At 38.1% G+C, this 16,749-nt stretch overlaps 3 protein-coding genes across 3 annotated transcripts; 2 read left to right on the top strand and 1 right to left on the bottom strand.

The window, feature by feature from the left end:
- The first annotated feature begins 185 nt into the window (after nt 1–185).
- Nucleotides 186–2,419, top strand: LOC106621561 (27 kDa hemolymph protein). Its single transcript, XM_070110332.1, has one exon. The coding sequence runs from the start codon at nt 648–650 to the stop codon at nt 1,584–1,586; it is 939 nt and encodes a 312-aa protein (XP_069966433.1). The 5' UTR covers nt 186–647; the 3' UTR covers nt 1,587–2,419.
- A 4,214-nt stretch (nt 2,420–6,633) lies between these two features.
- On the top strand, nt 6,634–8,744 carry LOC106621565 (xaa-Pro aminopeptidase 3). Its single transcript, XM_036362459.2, has 6 exons — nt 6,634–6,652; nt 6,712–6,822; nt 6,885–7,150; nt 7,219–8,026; nt 8,093–8,223; nt 8,283–8,744. The coding sequence occupies exons 2-6, from the start codon at nt 6,765–6,767 to the stop codon at nt 8,571–8,573; spliced, it is 1,554 nt and encodes a 517-aa protein (XP_036218352.2). The 5' UTR covers nt 6,634–6,652; nt 6,712–6,764; the 3' UTR covers nt 8,574–8,744.
- LOC106621564 (general transcription factor 3C polypeptide 1) lies at nt 8,632–16,677 on the bottom strand. Its single transcript, XM_014240490.3, has 13 exons — nt 16,352–16,677; nt 16,091–16,287; nt 15,886–16,025; nt 15,618–15,827; nt 15,269–15,551; nt 14,703–15,067; nt 14,548–14,641; nt 11,656–14,490; nt 9,952–10,688; nt 9,734–9,887; nt 9,257–9,669; nt 8,905–9,176; nt 8,632–8,848 (listed from the first exon to the last, which is right to left on the bottom strand). Exons 1-13 carry the CDS (start codon nt 16,437–16,439, stop codon nt 8,733–8,735), a joined length of 5,904 nt encoding a protein of 1,967 aa, XP_014095965.2. The 5' UTR covers nt 16,440–16,677; the 3' UTR covers nt 8,632–8,732.
- Nucleotides 16,678–16,749: the final 72 nt, after the last annotated feature.

Below are 16,749 nucleotides of genomic sequence, written 5' to 3'. Positions count from 1 at the left end.
AGTGTTTAAAGAAATGTGCGACATCTATCTGAATATAGAGAAACGTCAGAGAACGTCAAATTAGACCGTATGCATAGACCAGAGAACGTAAATATAATATACGTTCTCTGCACAGACCGTGGGAATAGTAAAGTGCATAACTTTTTTACTGTGCGTTCTTACATTCCGTTTTACCTATAAATTCGCTACCTGAGAAGTTTTCCTATTCGATTTTTTGTTATAAATACCATCGCTAAAATATTCAATAATTCAATAAATAGAGACAGAGTGGACAAAGCATTGCAACTTGTTATTTACCAAGCATTGCAATCTCAATCCATAATCAACAAAGGCCAAAGGCGAGAACAACTGAAATACGACGAGAGTAATTTTGTCGTTTTCTTTAACGCTTTGTTTTAATAACCAACGAAGCGGCCCTCACTCATTCGTCGATAGAGACTTATAATTATTATCAACTCAATTCGTGAATCAGCTTTACCATCGAGGTAGATCATTCAGTCTTTGTGTGCCAGCGATATATTGTAGTTGATGTTTCAGTTAAATTGTGCATTGTTCCAGATATAAAACAAAGTGTTCCGTACGCAAAAGCTGTTCAAAATCTGAAAACCTTAGTGCCTTAGCAACTGATACCTGCCGAGTAGAGCAAAATGAAATCGTCACCAATAGCAAAAACTTTGCTGCCGATAGCTTATTTTATAATCGTCATTAATTGTGTTTTGGGTAGCAGCTCTTCGTCAAGCGACATAGACCTAAGTCAAATAAATGTTAACGACCTAAAGCAAAGCTTACCTGCAGAGTTTGCCAATACGAATTTGACACTGGAAGACGTTAAGTCTCTAGTCCGCGACAAATGTATTGAAGTAGCTGGCAAAGAAGAGGGCGAGACAGCATATACTGATATTGTAAACGCTGTATCAACGCTTTCCGAATGTGCTACAAACATACTTAACTACACTGCACTGCAAGCGGAAATTGAAAAGGCAAGCCCGGATGGTGAATTGGATGTTGTTTTTAATAAATATTGCAACAAACAGCCCGAGGCGCTAAGTTGCATTAGTGAATTCAACAATAAATTAGCGGTGTGCCTGGACAAAGAGGAGAAGGAACATCAAGATGTATTCATGCGCATCGTTAAAAGTCTACTCAGTTTCATATGCCACAAGGGCGGTGATCAAATAGCGCTATTTATAGCAGAAAAAGGACCAGAGTGTCTGGATTCAAAGAAGGATGATATTCAAAATTGTATCAACAGCACATTATCTGGTTATATACCGAAAAATGGAATTGATGATATCAAATCTTTGCCAAAATTCGTAATGGGAATGAAACAATGTGGAGAAATGGAGGAGCTGGAAAAGTGCATTGTGCAGAAGTTGGAGACCTGTAGTGAAATCACACCAGCTAACATTGTGGAATCAATGTTCCGCTTCATTAAAAACGAAACTATCTGTCATAATGCACCCCGCGTAGCAAAACAAGCATCAATTACAAGTGGTGTGGACAGTAGTGCAATGACTGGGGGCGTAATCTGGCTGATAGCTGCACATTTATTGTACCAAATTATAAAACGTCGTGTGCAGACATAGGTTGGTTCATACACATATCGCAAATGCTAATTCAAGCAAATAGTAGTATGGTGTGTAAAAATACCCCTATCATTCGTGTATATATTATATGCACACCCTTTAAATGAACGGTTTTCAGAATTTTATTTTTTAATTTTTTTTTACACCAGCCGATATAGTAATTGCAAAGGTAATGCGGTAATGTATTTAGTGCATTAGTTAAATGTTTGTAAATGGGGTATTTGAAAATTTGCGTTACTTGTTGCAAGAACTAAAGTTGCCGAATGCATATTAATACAACATTGTGTAATATTATAAATTGGAATCTCATGAGGCACAAATACCCCTTATTCTACTATAAACATATTTGTTTAGGTTCTTACTTGTCTAAGACTTAAAGTTTTTATTTACGCTAAAACCCATAAAAGTAAACCTTAATAAGGGTATTTTGTCGAAATCACATAAAAAAATCTCATTTTCTACTTTGAAATACAAAGAAATGTTCGAAAATATTATTGATAATTACAAGGAAAATATGTCATATATAACTACGTAAGGTCAATCAAAATATATTTTGTATTGAACCAGATAGCTGCGATAACATACTAAATGTCGTGAAATAAATTAAATCGAAGTACAAGCAAAATACAATAAATGTTATTAATGCTTATTGTATATGATTGTACATAGGTATAATGTGCGAAAAATATTAAGTGTGTATTATAATTAAGTAGATGGTTTGTACTTTTGTTAGCAACTACATATGTATGTAAGAATAATATAAAACGAAGTGGTTACAACATGTAATTGAAATTGATTTATTTCAATAAAGCGAAATACAATATATAAATACTTTATACTTAGTTTCTTTCAAATGTCGTAATTTTTCAAGTGTCAAACCGCCGCTTGGGAAAAAAAATCGTACTTAGAAAAAGTTATAAACATTGTAAACATGTGCATATGTGCATTTGTACCAATTTCGCTAACTAATACATATCCCACATTTGGCAAACAGTTGCTAAAAAAATTATTCGCATTAGTTACTTGGCTTTTTCTGCTATTCCATTTTCTGTAATGACCCGCATATAATTTCTACTGTTTGTAATTTGAACTTTGCCCAGGTTTGATTCAGATCCGCGTTTTCTCACTTACATATTTACAACATCGGTTCGTATGTGTGGGCTCTGAATTTCGCGCTTTCAAACTGGTTCGTGCTCGTACTTGCGTTTTTATGTAATTTTCGTCATTTCCATCGAACGACTTACAAATATACATACCATATACATACACACAGTACGAGCATTTTAAAATTTTGCCATACTAGATTTATTTTCTAATTCTATGACTTCGCAAGATATTTACATATGTACATATATAAGAAAAAAAATATTTACATATATTATTACACTCTCGCAACATGTTACTGCTACAGAGTTTAATAGTTTTGTTCATCTAACGGTTGTTTGTATCACAGATATCGAGTTATAATACATATATATAAATGATCAGGATGTCAAGACGAATTGCAAGCGTTAACTTGAGTTAAAATTGAGATATCTTGATGAAACTTGGTACACATATTCCTTGGCACACAAGGGAGGTTGGTATTGCAAATGGAAAACGGAATCAGATCATTATATATCATAATATTTTAAAGTGCCATAACTAAGTCGCAAATTAAGATATAAAACTGTAATTTGGTACAGGAGAACGCAGTAGCCAGGGGCAACTGTGGGTTAAACATTTTTTTAAAGTGGACGTGACTCCGCCCCCTAAATGGTTTAATGTACCTATTTTCCAAACCGCTTAAGATATATCAACTTAACTTGCTGAGAAAAAGTTATTTTTTAGTTAATAATAAAAATCGGATAATAACCACGCCAACTTCCCATATAATGGTTATGCTGAAAACTACTAAAAGTACCATAACTCACTGAATAAATGAACCATAAGCAATAAACTTCACCACCAGGTTGGTAAAGAAGGACTTTATAGGATCCGGTGTGAAAATTGGACAAGAGGCTTGGCACCGCTTACCTTTGGGTGAAAGCCTACTACTCGACCGATTTCAACCAAATTTGGTGTGTGAGATTACCCAAATATTAGACACTGCGAAAATGGGTGAAATCAGTTGACAACCACGCCTAATTACCATATAACAAACTTTCAAATTCCGTCTGATTCTTTCACTTTACAGTATACGCATCAAACATTAATAAAGTTATCAGAATAAAACTTTGCACAAATAGTGCCCTCAAGGTATTTCATTTTATTTCCAAAATTTGTCGAAATCGCACTATAATTTTTGTCAAAAATATGCCTAACATAAATATTTTCGAACCACCGGTTTACTTTATACCGCATCTATCGGTCAATATGCAAGAAATCTTAATAAAATTCAGAAAGAATCTTTTTTTAATAACAGTGTATCCTCTTTCCTTAAATGAATGCAATCACGTCAATACTTTCCTCAGTTTGAAATAAAGTTTTGCCAAAACCTGAAAGTGTTCCTCCGCCTTTGTTCCTTGCAAGTTGCAAGATTATGAAATGTTCGGTTGCACCCGAACTTAGCACTTCCTTACTGGTTTTTCATCTGTGGTTTTCATATTAAATATGTTATCTCATTTACTTGAATTTCCGCTATTAAAGGCGTCCATATGTATGCATATGTGTATTTATTTCGATAATATTTTAGTTGATTAAACTTTAATTTGAAAACAATCATATATTTAAATATTTACGTACATACATACTTATGTTTTATATCAAACCTTCACAATCCCATTGGGAAAGTGCAACAGAGCTTACAAAGCGAGGCCGGCGGTGTTTTGACATTTATTAGCAACTTTAATTTAAAGCTGTTTTGATTTATTTGTTATATTTCCAATTGGGTTCATATTTATATTATATGTACGGATGTAAGTGAGAATGAATACGCAAATATATTTTTATTTGTTTATAACTGTTTACTAAAATTGTTTATAATATTCAAGCAGCAACATACTTATTCATATACATAGTCGTATGTGCAGTCGCCGCGCATTGTGGGAAGTTGTACTTTATAATACAAAATATCTTGAATTCAACAGATTTCTCGGGAGGGAATTTCGTGTCACCAGATGTTTCTACATTTACTAGCAGCTGTGGAAATTTTAAATAAAGAAGTTAACTCGTGTGGGCGGAAAATGAAAATTCGAAGAGTGGCGGATAATTGTTTGCTGAACAAAGTAAATAACGTGCCCTACATTAATTAACTGAGAAGAGCTTGTAAAGTTTTTGTATGTATAGTAAATAATTTTTACTAATACTAATAATACTAATACTACTAATCAAACAATCGCGATCCCTAATGTCCTCTGGTGGCAAAGCCACTTCCATGCTTTCTCACGACAAATCTGTGAAATGTTGCTGAACTTGAGAAGAAGACTGTGACTTGGAAACTTGACCGGCAGAAGGATGAATAATAAAGTGAAGGATGAAAAAATTAATTACTACTACTTACTACTAATACTATTTTATAATATTTTTTTTTGTGTATGTTTTATTTTTGAAGCAAATTATACTTGATTGCAAAAAATATTTGCCATGGGATCAATATTGTGACGGAAATATTTATATATTGTATATAAACATATCAGTAAATTGGTATGTACATAAGTATGCATTGAATCATTTAAAAATTCTTTAGCAAAACTTGTGTATGTATATGTCTCGAATTATATAGTAGTTTTTTTTACAATATAATGTGATTTAAAGACATACTACAATACAAAAGTATAATTACTCATTCTAACCTACATAAATAAAAATATATGTACTTATGTACTTACATATGAGAATACAACAAGCAAGTACATGTGTACGTAATTGGCAACCGTTAAGAGATGTAAGTAACAAATCAAAGTTCATTCTATTTCCAAGCGAATGAGCTCAAATTGTTCTGAACACAACAGTCTACATGCATATATGTTCATAAATCATAACAAAACAAGTCAATAGTTGCATTTAAAATTTCTTCTTAATTGATTTATCATAGAAATATAATTACACTTTTACCTATAGTTTCATTAAAATTCCCTCTCTAAAGTGGTGATTAAAAAGTAATTCAATAGAAAAATACCTTATTAATAGTAATTGGCTTCTCTAGCCAGACAGCAGCCAATTGAAAATAACTGCTGGTCTTTGGGGAATCTTCTGTTAGCAAATACATACATATGCACCTGCAGATTTAAGTGTTCCTATTTTAGAGCAGACATAGTGGGAGATTTTACATGGACTTCAGGTATTCACCTACATAAAAATGGTAGGCGGAAAACCTTTGTGTATAAATAATAGCAAATAACAGTACTAGGTAATTCTTTTCTTACATACTTGTGTCCATGTGTAAATATTTGTGTTTGCGCCTCCTACTTACACGATATGCTTTTATTGGTTTGCAACAACTGTGTGACACATGATACTTTTAAGCGCCGTAGGTTGCTATTAGGTAAGCATATTATTGGAATAGTTGCGAATAAGACCCGCAATAGCTGAAAAAAATGTTCGTCCACATAACACTAATTAGTGCATATGTACATATGTATGTATGTAAACAAGCCAATTAAAAGTGGTTGCATGTGTTCGGACTTGACCTCGACGGCGGCAGGTTCGTTAAGTTTCGCACATTTTCCACCTCCGGTTTGTTATTTTCTTAATTTTGGTTTCAGATTCATACATAAAAATAAATTTAATCCAAATAAACCACGAATTAACGATTTTTTTTTTTCAAAAAAAGTATATTCTGCCTTCAACATCTCAGTAAAATTAACATAAATACCCATTGAAAAACAAGTTTTAAATCATATAACTCAAAACTCAAGGGAAGTGAATTAAACAAGTCACATGTTTTTATTTTCCGTTAGGGGCTAGCTAACTGATCCATTACTAAAATCCGTGCGGTAGTGCACTTGTTACAGTGCTTTCCAAATTGTTAAATGAAATGTTTCCCATAAAAACTACAACAAGTATATGGCTGGTATTAAAAATTTGTTCACAATAGCGATCAGCTGTTTCGTTATTTGATATTATCGAATAGATAAGTAATCAAAGTGATTACGTTTTGACAAACTCATATTTTTATCATTTATTAAACAAAATTTTTTATTAGGAAATCGTCAAAATTTGTATCAGTTCATACATATAAAGAAACAAATCAAAAATATGTCTATTCTAAAGAATGCAAGAAGAGCTCATTTAATTACAACGCTCGGCAAATTCGGTAACAGTATTGTGTCAAATAAGGTATATTGCTTGTACTAAATGTGAAGTCTCTTTCTCTAGACCACAAAGCACTGTTGTCATCATCGGCATCTTCATCAGATGCGCCGGCTGCTGCAACACTCAGTAGGAGTTTTTTACAAACTTTACGTTCAGAAACATTTGGTCAACCTACTTATGTGACACATCCACATCTTATAAATGAGGGTGAGCTTGTTATTGGGCAAAATGTGGAAACATTTCGGGAGCGACGCATGCGGCTTATGAGTGGCATGCACAAATACGCTGAAGATCATGAAGCTGACCAACAAATGAAGAAATCGAATTTGGTAAAATAATTAGCAAATAAATGGTATAATTTTCCTTTGTGCGCTTACAAACCAAAAAACTTTTCAAGGTAATTGTGCCGTCCGCTTCTAAAAAATACATGAGCGATAAGATTCCCTACGTTTTTCGACAAAATTCTGACTTCTATTACTTGAGTGGTTGCCTGGAACCAGACTCTGTGCTCGTTATGTCAATGAACGAGAAAGCAGACATCAAGTCCATATTATTTATGAGGCCAAAAGATAAGCACGCTGAAATGTGGGATGGCGCGCGTACTGGTATTGAGAATGCGCCCGATTTTTTCGGTGTTGACGAAGCATACACAGTGCAACAGTTTCCAGAAATTCTGAAAAAACACATTACAAGCGAAAAACCTCACGTGTGGTATGATATACCTGCCTCAGATCAACAGAGCATAACCAACGATGTTCAAAATGTGGCTGGCGATGCATCAGCGCTAACGTCACCCGCTACATTTATACAAAGTATGCGACTTTTCAAATCGATTTGTGAACAAGAGCTCATGCGTAAAACCTGCCAAATTGCCTCGAGAGCTATAAATGAGGTAATAAGCGAATCGAGACCTGGTATCTCAGAGCATCACCTATTTGCTGCAGTCGATTATAAGTGCCGCATGAAGAATGCCAACTACTTGGCCTATCCGCCCGTGGTAGCCAGCGGTAATAACGCAACTACAATCCATTACATAAACAATACGCAATTGACCAAAAGTGGTGAAATGCTGCTTATGGATGCTGGTTGCGAATATGGCGGATACACAAGTGACATCACACGCACTTGGCCTATAGATGGCACATTCACACCCGCGCAAAAAGTTTTGTACGACGTATTGCTGCAATTGCAGAAAGAATTGATATGTAAAAGCAAAATTATATGTAATGGTTACTGACCATCGACTCATTATTCCAATTATATGCTTGTAGGCACCTTGTTGAAGCCCGGTGGCGAAACATTGGACGAACTATTCGATACGATGTGCATAAAGTTGGGCAAGTACTTGCAAGAAGTCGGTATCGTGCCCAAGGATATAGCTGATGATAACGGTTATGCGCGTGTAAGTGATTTGCGTTTCAATCATTAAAAAAAAATGTTGTTTCAATATTGTTTGTGCAGGTCGGTTACAAATTCTGCCCACATCATGTATCGCATTATCTCGGCATGGACGTGCATGATACACCCTTAATGCCACGCTCGTTGCGTATGTTGCCGGGGATGGTGTGCACGGTGGAACCTGGAATTTATATAGCACAAGACCGAACGGATGTGCCGAAAGAGTTTCGCGGAATCGGTATACGTATTGAGGACGATGTGCTAATTACCGACGACAATAACGTAGAAGTACTTACGGCGGAATGTGTAAAAGAGCGCAAAGAAATCGAAAATGTATTTTTATCGAAGCGATAAATTAAAAAACACACTCATTTATAGTAAAAAAAAAATAATAATAATTTATACATTGTGGTTGTAATGTAAAGACTTTGCGACAATGCCAGATTAATTTATTCTGTTCTAGTGTTAACAAACTAAAATAAAAGGGTATTATCAGCTAACTAGATAAAACATTTAAAAAAATTGCGTGCTGTATTTTTTCTTGCCAATGAAGATGGACATGCGTGTCATGGCGTCCGCATGCGCAGTCACGTAAGTATGTTCTGGGTCATAGAACTCCGTTACAATAACTGGAAGAGTTGTTTTTGTTAATATTTACTTTAATACTTGACAATCAACTACTTACTCTCTTGTACGTCTTCATAAGCTGAGAAAAGGTTTACAGGTGCAGGTTTCATCTCGGTTAAATGAAGGCACTTCAATTCGCCTAGTATTTCGAGTAGAAACATTATTTCCACTGGAGGCAAATGTGGAAACTTCATGCAAATATCTGAAACCATGCAACCCGAACGGCTAATGCACTCGGTGAGTATCGAGCCCAACCAACGATCTAATACACGCCGATTAATAGTGCCATTCAGCCGGACCCAAGCATGGGGCTTCATTACAATAATATCGCTGCAATATGAATATATATACAATGCGTCAAATTATACCGTTATGATTTAAATTAAATTGCAAATGTCACTAAGGATTACCTCTTGCTTTCCTTTTCCTTGTTCTTGCCTTCCTTACTTGCGCTTTCAAAACGTTTTACAGGCTTCGGCACACGCTTACTTATCCGTTGATCGTCTGCAGAGACTCGCGCAACGTCAGCTAATTTAGCTCTTTTACTGGCACCAGGACCATCAGCATCATCGCTATCCGCTACTTCCGCATTATCACTGGTGCTGGGAACGGCATCGCTTGCGCCTCGTTTAAGACTCACTGTGCCATCGGGTCCCAATTTTTCGCGCTCCAGTCTTTTCAGGTGGAAAGTGTGCACGACCCATGGACGAATGTGTGTTTTATGAACATACATCATGGTGGCAACACCAACACGCTTGACCAGATAATGCTCGGATAGTAGACGCAAAGCGCGCGAAAGAAACTGGGCGTAGGGAAACTCACGCTAAGGAAAAAATAGTTGTATTTTATTAATTTACTAATTTTTTGTTTTTAAGAAAAGTAAATACCAGCAAATCCGTAACGGGCACGCCGAGTTTACGCGCTTCAATAAATCGCAGCAAGTCTTCAACATGCTGTTGTTCCATAGCATTAAAGCCTAGTTTACTCAATTTCGGCTTGAGTGCTTCAAAGGTATTTTCCGTATACTTCCAATGCGATTCACTGCAAACGTAAAATTTAATCAAATTCATGGATTATCATCGAAGCGCACAGCGCATTTACTTACTCTACTATTTTCCTCAGTATATTTTCACGATCCAGTTCAGTCTCCACCAAAAGTTTGGATATGCACACGTCGTTGTGTGACAGAATATCTTTAAATGTGTTGGGCACAGTTGTCTTGGCTTCCAACTGCAAAGTGGGCAGATTCACTACAAACACATCCTGTGCACGCGCAAGACGCTCCTCTTTGTTTAGCGTGGGCTCATATTCATCGTTTTTGTCATTGTCCTCCTCCGCCACATTGAACTGCAGTATTTCGCAACATAACTGATGCCAATCAACTGTTTTGTTGATCTTCACATTCGCCGACACACGCCCCAGATCTTTGCGATCATAGGCAGTTTCTTTTTCGCGCCAAAAAGACTCTAACATGCGCACAAGCGTCAACAGATTCGATGATTCCACAGTCACGGAACAGCCGCTCAATGCCAGGTTCAGCAACTTTTGTGGTGGCATCTCAGTCAACTCTCGCAAAATGTTGCGCTTCTCCTGCACTATCCGTTCGATGGCGTTAATGTAGTTGGCATGCGTGAGCACACAGTTGAAGGGGCATTCGATGCGCAGTGTGTCGTGTTCGTCGTCTTTATGCATTAGGCGACTGAAATTTAGCTCCACCTCCTGGTTGAGGTGGTCGAGTGCACAGAAAAAGTGTAGGTGACGCGTGGGCAGTTTGGATATGAAATCGTAGGGGCTGTAGGTGATTTTGTAGCTCAAATTGGCGGGTTGAAACTTAACGCGGACCTGTAAATAAAAAAAAAAAAAAACAAGAAAAAACATTAATTTCGGCTGCGACGAAGCTAGAATACACGTCACAGGTGCATTTCTTATAGCATAAAAGGATCCTTATCTTTATTTTGATCGGACGGTTTGTATGGCAGCTACAAGCTATAGTGGTTCGATCTGATTAAAATGTTCAAAGATTATAGCGTTGCCTTGGACAATCATCTATTCCAAATTAGGTGAAGATACCTTGTCAAATAAAGAAGTATTCCATATAAAAACTTAATTTTTATCAGACAGTTTGTATGGCACTATAGCATGCCCGAAAATAGAGATAGATAGATTAATATGAGGTTTTGCACCGCGAACTAGGGTCTATTGTGCCCTCTCCTCTATCACGTGCATTCCCAGAGTCCCAGCACCCTGACAAACTCCAGAAACCTGCTGGGTGCTATTGCGGTAATGTGATCCCTGTCCACATGAATGGAACCGAGGGCAGTGCAATCTAGAATCAGGTGTTCTACTGTTTCCGGCCCTAAGTCGCAGAACCGATTTCGACACATGAGCAGATTCTTGGGAAGTAGAGAACGTATGTCAAATTTGAAATCGATAGCTCAAAAATTGAGGGATTAGATTACGTGTAAACAGACAGACGGACATGGCAAAATCGACAGAGCTCATCACGCTGATCATTTATATACTTTACAGGTTCTGCGACGTTTCCTTCTGGGTGTGACCAGATTCGCATTAGCTAAACAATACATAATTGCCAAAGTCGATTTTTGAAGGTTCAGAAAATAGCGATCCTAGAACCAAAATTGAAGCGCTCAAATAACAATTTTTGTATATTAAATATCATTGTCTTGAAATGATCGAAATAATACTTTAAAACCGCATAGTGAAAATAAAATTGAAATTTTTACCGGACTCCAGTGTCTATACAATAGAATAACGGTTTTGCCGAAGTAAATAATTGCTCAAACTTTACCTGCTTCTCGTTAGCCTCATTTTCGAAGTTCTTCGTGTATTCCGTTTCGGGCGCATTATCGAAGATACAATGATAGTGATCGAGTATCCGATCCATTGACGACAACGTCTGCCTTTGTTCAGCATCTACAGTCAATATATTGCTTGGAAATTTTATATTACAATTCCAATAGTTTCGCGCCAAACCCTCGGTAATGAAGAACAATTGTCCGGCATTGGGCGAACGTAGCTCTACAAAGTTTTTCGCTGGCTGCGCGTTGCTAGTTGATGCCAGGTCCATAAACTCCTCTTCGGGTTTCATAAAAACACCCAGAGCGCTCTCAAAGAAGCCAAAGAGAGAGTCGTAAACGAAATATGGTATGCGCAAATAAAATAAACGACGTTGATATTGCACCGACAGCGAGTAAGCCGGGCTAGTTAGTTGATTGGGTAGCTTCTCGATGTTCTTGCGTTTATTCGCCACGATCAGTGCGCCATTTCGTGCTATATGGAAAGCGCGTTGCAGTATTTCTTCCGAGAATTTTTTGAAAATCTCAAAAGCTTGTGCCGTATAGGAGGTCTTGTCGAGCGCCGAACATAACGAACTGTGCAGCACGTTTATGGCAAGCATTGCCAGCGCATCCTGTTCGTCGCTGGGATCAATATATTTCATAAGCTTCTCTTCCGTTGTCGCCATACGCTTCACGTACCGACGCTCGAACTCCTCGATGCTGTCGGGTATCGTGAAGCGTGGTCGCAAAGCGGTTATTGTCTCTTTACCTTTAGTGTTGTGCACCAACTGATGTAGGAAATGCAAAATGTTTATGAAATGCACCGCCAAAGCATCGCAGTACTCTTCACGCACCGCATAGACACTTTTCAGTTGTTGCAGAAAATGTTCACCATAGCGTTCTTGGATTTCCATATTCGTTTGCAGCATGTGCACCCAAGTGGGCACCTCTGGTATATGTCGTCCTTTCTTCACGATATACTGCATACGACGATGGCACGCCTGTGTAGTCTTGTTGCGTATGCCTAGGTTATGTCTGATGACGTCACGACAAATTTTACCGACCACAATGAGTCCGAGTACCGGTACCGGCGCCGCTATGTATATATAAACGGCGCGTGCTAATTTCAACAAATCATCCTCATCCTTGCCCCAGCTGGCGCGCAGCGTGCGCATGTTTTTCAGTGCGTCACGATCGATGGCATCGCGCATGGAGGCCGACTTCTTTTTGGCACTACGTTTGATTGCCACCGAATGTGGCAGGCGCTTCACGTGCGCGCCATGCCCGCCGTGCAAGCGTGTCTTGCGCAAGCCCATAAGACGCAAGTGTTTAATGCTGGCGTTGCGCAGTAACGGTATACGGCCGGTACGTGTTTGCAATGGCTTCACATTCGTGCGCAAAATCCACGACCAACTGCGCAATGCATGCGCAAACAGATGCGCCGCAAAACCGGCAGCGCCTGCGCGATCGCCGGGCACTTCACCGTTATCGTAGTGTGGTGCATCGTCAAAGCTTACAGCGGGTAGAAAGTGCAAGTCTCTACGACTTTGAGACTTCTCATTATGCTTGGCACTTAGCAGACCGAGTTTGGTGTACACACAAATACGATGCACATGCGTCCAGTACATGGTAATGTCCTCGAATGTGGCAAAATGAAAATTCAACTCTTCATATTTGCGCTCCGTATTAACGGTGGCATAGCTCGCCTCCGAAGGTGTTGTATCGAGTATTTGTGTACGCCGATTTAGATATACCCAAATCATCATTGTATCTTTGAAATTTTGACTCTCCCCCACTTGTATTAGACCCATGTGATTTAATAGCTTCAGCACCATCGTGCAAATGCGTTGCAAGTAGATGCGATTTATTTGATTTTGCAATTCGATTGGCAACTGTCGTATAAGATAGTGCTGGCGTATGGGATGGGTCAAATAATCGTCGAGCACATTGCCACCGCTTGGCTGGAAACGAAATATTTTGTTGAATATTGAAAGTGGCATTCGGTCAATGGCGTCCAGAAAGTTCACCCAACCAGCTGGCTTGTCGGCATACTTCGGCAGCGGTGGTATGAATGTGCGCCAGTTAAGCTCCGACATATAGCTCTGCTGCACTTCTACACCAGCATGTAAACTTTGTAAAAACTCGTTCACCTGCAGAGATGGTTCGGTTTCTTTCCATGTGCGCAACAAAGCCTCGTCGATTTCGAGCATCTCTTTTTTTTCGTGCAATTCAACAACTATATAGAAGAGAAATTCGTGCATATAACGGGATATGAGAAATTTCGGTGGCTTAGGCAACTGCTCGGTTGTGGCGTTCGGCGTTGTAGATTTGGTGTCGACGGTTTTTGGCACCTTTCGTGTTTGTTTTGCAGCATGCTTTCGTAACATGCGCAGTTTATTTTGTTTCTTTTGCTCCTCACGCTGTCTTGTTCCTAAGAGCATATTTTTTAAACGCTTTACTTCTCTATCCACCAATTGGTGATCTTGATCAATTTGTGGATGCGCTACGTAATGGTATCTACGTACGTGTTCTTGATATCTTAAACGAATCTCGTATGCTTTCAAATTGTCGGTTTTCTTCATTTCCATGAACATGCGCCGCAAGGATTTGAAGCAAATTTCGTCTTTGAAACCACGCTGTCGTTCCGTTTCCTGTAATTTATTACGTAAAATAACGGTTTGCATAATGGCATGCTCGTTCAGCTGTTGAATTATAAAGTCGCGACGCGATTGTTGTCGGCTGGTAAAGGTTATGCGGAATGGCTTGTCCTTATGTACGTACTCCTCTACAGTTGCTTTGACTTGTGGACAGTCGACGGCCAAAGTTTCTTCCAGCTGTGGTGTGGGCTGCAATTAAGCGAAATGTTAAACACTCAGTTACTGATATAAATGCACTTGACGTACCGGCATACTGTTGAATTTTACCACTTCCACTGGTTTTACAACGCCTTTTTCTTGCGACAATTTTTCCGCATTAATCACTTCCAAAGCAACGAATCTAAAACGTGCAAATTATATATATAATATAAGATAGTCAAAAATAATTTATTTGACGATACTTGTGGATCCTTTGGCGTCCCTCATCAACGATATGCGGTACTATCAAGCCGTCGCGTTGCATCGCTTTGACCATCTGACGCACCACGCAGTGCGATTCGCTGAGATAATTGGAGAGCTCTGTGTGACTACAACCGCGCGTGCCATGTCGCAAAACTGCACGATAAAATTCCTCCTTCAGCGGCATATCAACAAAAGAATGCTTATTATCCGTGAAAGCGTCTTTGAAACTAATTCCGGTCTCTTTTTCATCCTCCGTAACCTCCTCCTCTATAAGTTCTTCCAATGGTGTTTCAGGGTGGCGCAAAGTAATCGCAAGAACACTAAGCTCTTTACCTTTTCCGCTCTTTCGGCCAGTTAGCACTTTCTATAAAATAAAATGAAACATAATAAACAATTCATACAAAGATATGTATACAATGTTGTTGTTGTAACGGCAGAAAACATTCTTGACATAACTTTGAAGAATGCTGCCGAATTGACAGTTTTTTGTGGAATAAAAAGCCGATTCCGTTCGGTTTACCCGACTGTCGTAGGAACGGAATATGTATAAGATCGTTTTACTTACTTTCACCTCAAAGATACGTCGAAAGAAAGGAGTCAGTACAAGACGCCGAAATTTGGATTTACGTGCAAATATCGGTACCATGGTACGGAATTCGGTTAACGGTAAGTTTTGTTGTTCCGACTGTTTTACTAGCTCATAAATTTTTTCTATGAGAGTAATGATATTTCGCGGAATTTCTGGCACGTACTGTGGTAAATTAAGTAAGGAAGTAACCACGAGCCGATCACCACGAAATTCATGAAAAGGCTGTTGCGTTATCAAACCAAAATGCGACAATTTTTGTCTAAAAGTATGTGTGTAATTAATAATTACTCGTCATCATATATGAGTACTGTATACACTTATTTACTTGATGTAAAATATCACCGAGGAGTCTTTACAAAACTGAAATAGGGAATAAGGACCAGAAGTTGTCTCGCCATTGTAACGTGAACGTCCCACAGCTTCCCAGAAACAATATTGTACCAGGGTTAAGTCTCGCGGAATAGGTTTATTTCTTGGTGTAAGTACGCAAAAGCGCAATTCTTGTGAGGCCACTACCACAAAGCGTTTATCCCACCTGCAATAATTGTTTGCATTAACAGCAAATTCAAATTCCATACAAATGTTTCACTCACCTTTCCAAAACAGCTTCGGCATCTAAATCGCTAACTTCAGCGGCTGCTATTTTCTTCCGCTCCTTATAGAACTCACACGAACCGCGAATTTCACCATCTTCAATTGGTACATATTTGTACCGCATAAACTTGTTGGGGTCCTGTAATTGCAAGTGATGTGTTATAAGATATTGTACCTATTGAAAATATTGGTAGTACTACCAACCGGCATAATGGGTACCCCGAAATCCGGATCTACATTTGTAAAGCGACTCTCACATTGCACAGTTACTCTCTCTGTTGGTAATTCATAAAAATCTAGCTGATGGCTGTTTTGTTTGATGAAATTCCACACGCGGTTTATCACATCAGATGGCAAAGGTAATTCTACTTCCAAGTCGATACTTAAGTAAGCCCATAGTGCTAAAAGAACAAATGATCATGACAAAATATGAATTGGAAAAATTTATTTATTAAATTTCATTACATGGTAATGTTATGCCCTCTAAACCTTCCAAAGCAATTTCTTCTAATATAGCTCGGGAAATCGGACAACGTCTGATGGGTCGAGCCATATTTCATTGAATTTTGTTCTACTATAAATCGTTTTTTCCCGAGACAGCGTAAAGCACACTTTACAAAATACAACGTTGAGAATTTAGGCACTACACAAGAGCTACTATTTCGTACTTTGGTAAACAACTTTATTGCTGTTGTGTTATTTTGGTTTTTGTAGTTTACGGAGATATAAATTACACTTTACTACGCTATTGTTTTGTTTAAGAAACTTTAAACATATGTTCACTACAGATGTCCTCAAACTATTTGTAAATGTTAACAGTTTCGTATTTTTATATATTTCTCAATGGATGTGCAATTCTTAGT

Source organism: Bactrocera oleae, chromosome 5 (genome assembly GCF_042242935.1).
Source record: "Bactrocera oleae isolate idBacOlea1 chromosome 5, idBacOlea1, whole genome shotgun sequence".
Classification (NCBI taxonomy): domain Eukaryota; kingdom Metazoa; phylum Arthropoda; class Insecta; order Diptera; family Tephritidae; genus Bactrocera; species Bactrocera oleae.
Note: the sequence above shows the minus strand (reverse complement) of the source record. Positions and strands in the feature narration are given on the sequence as shown.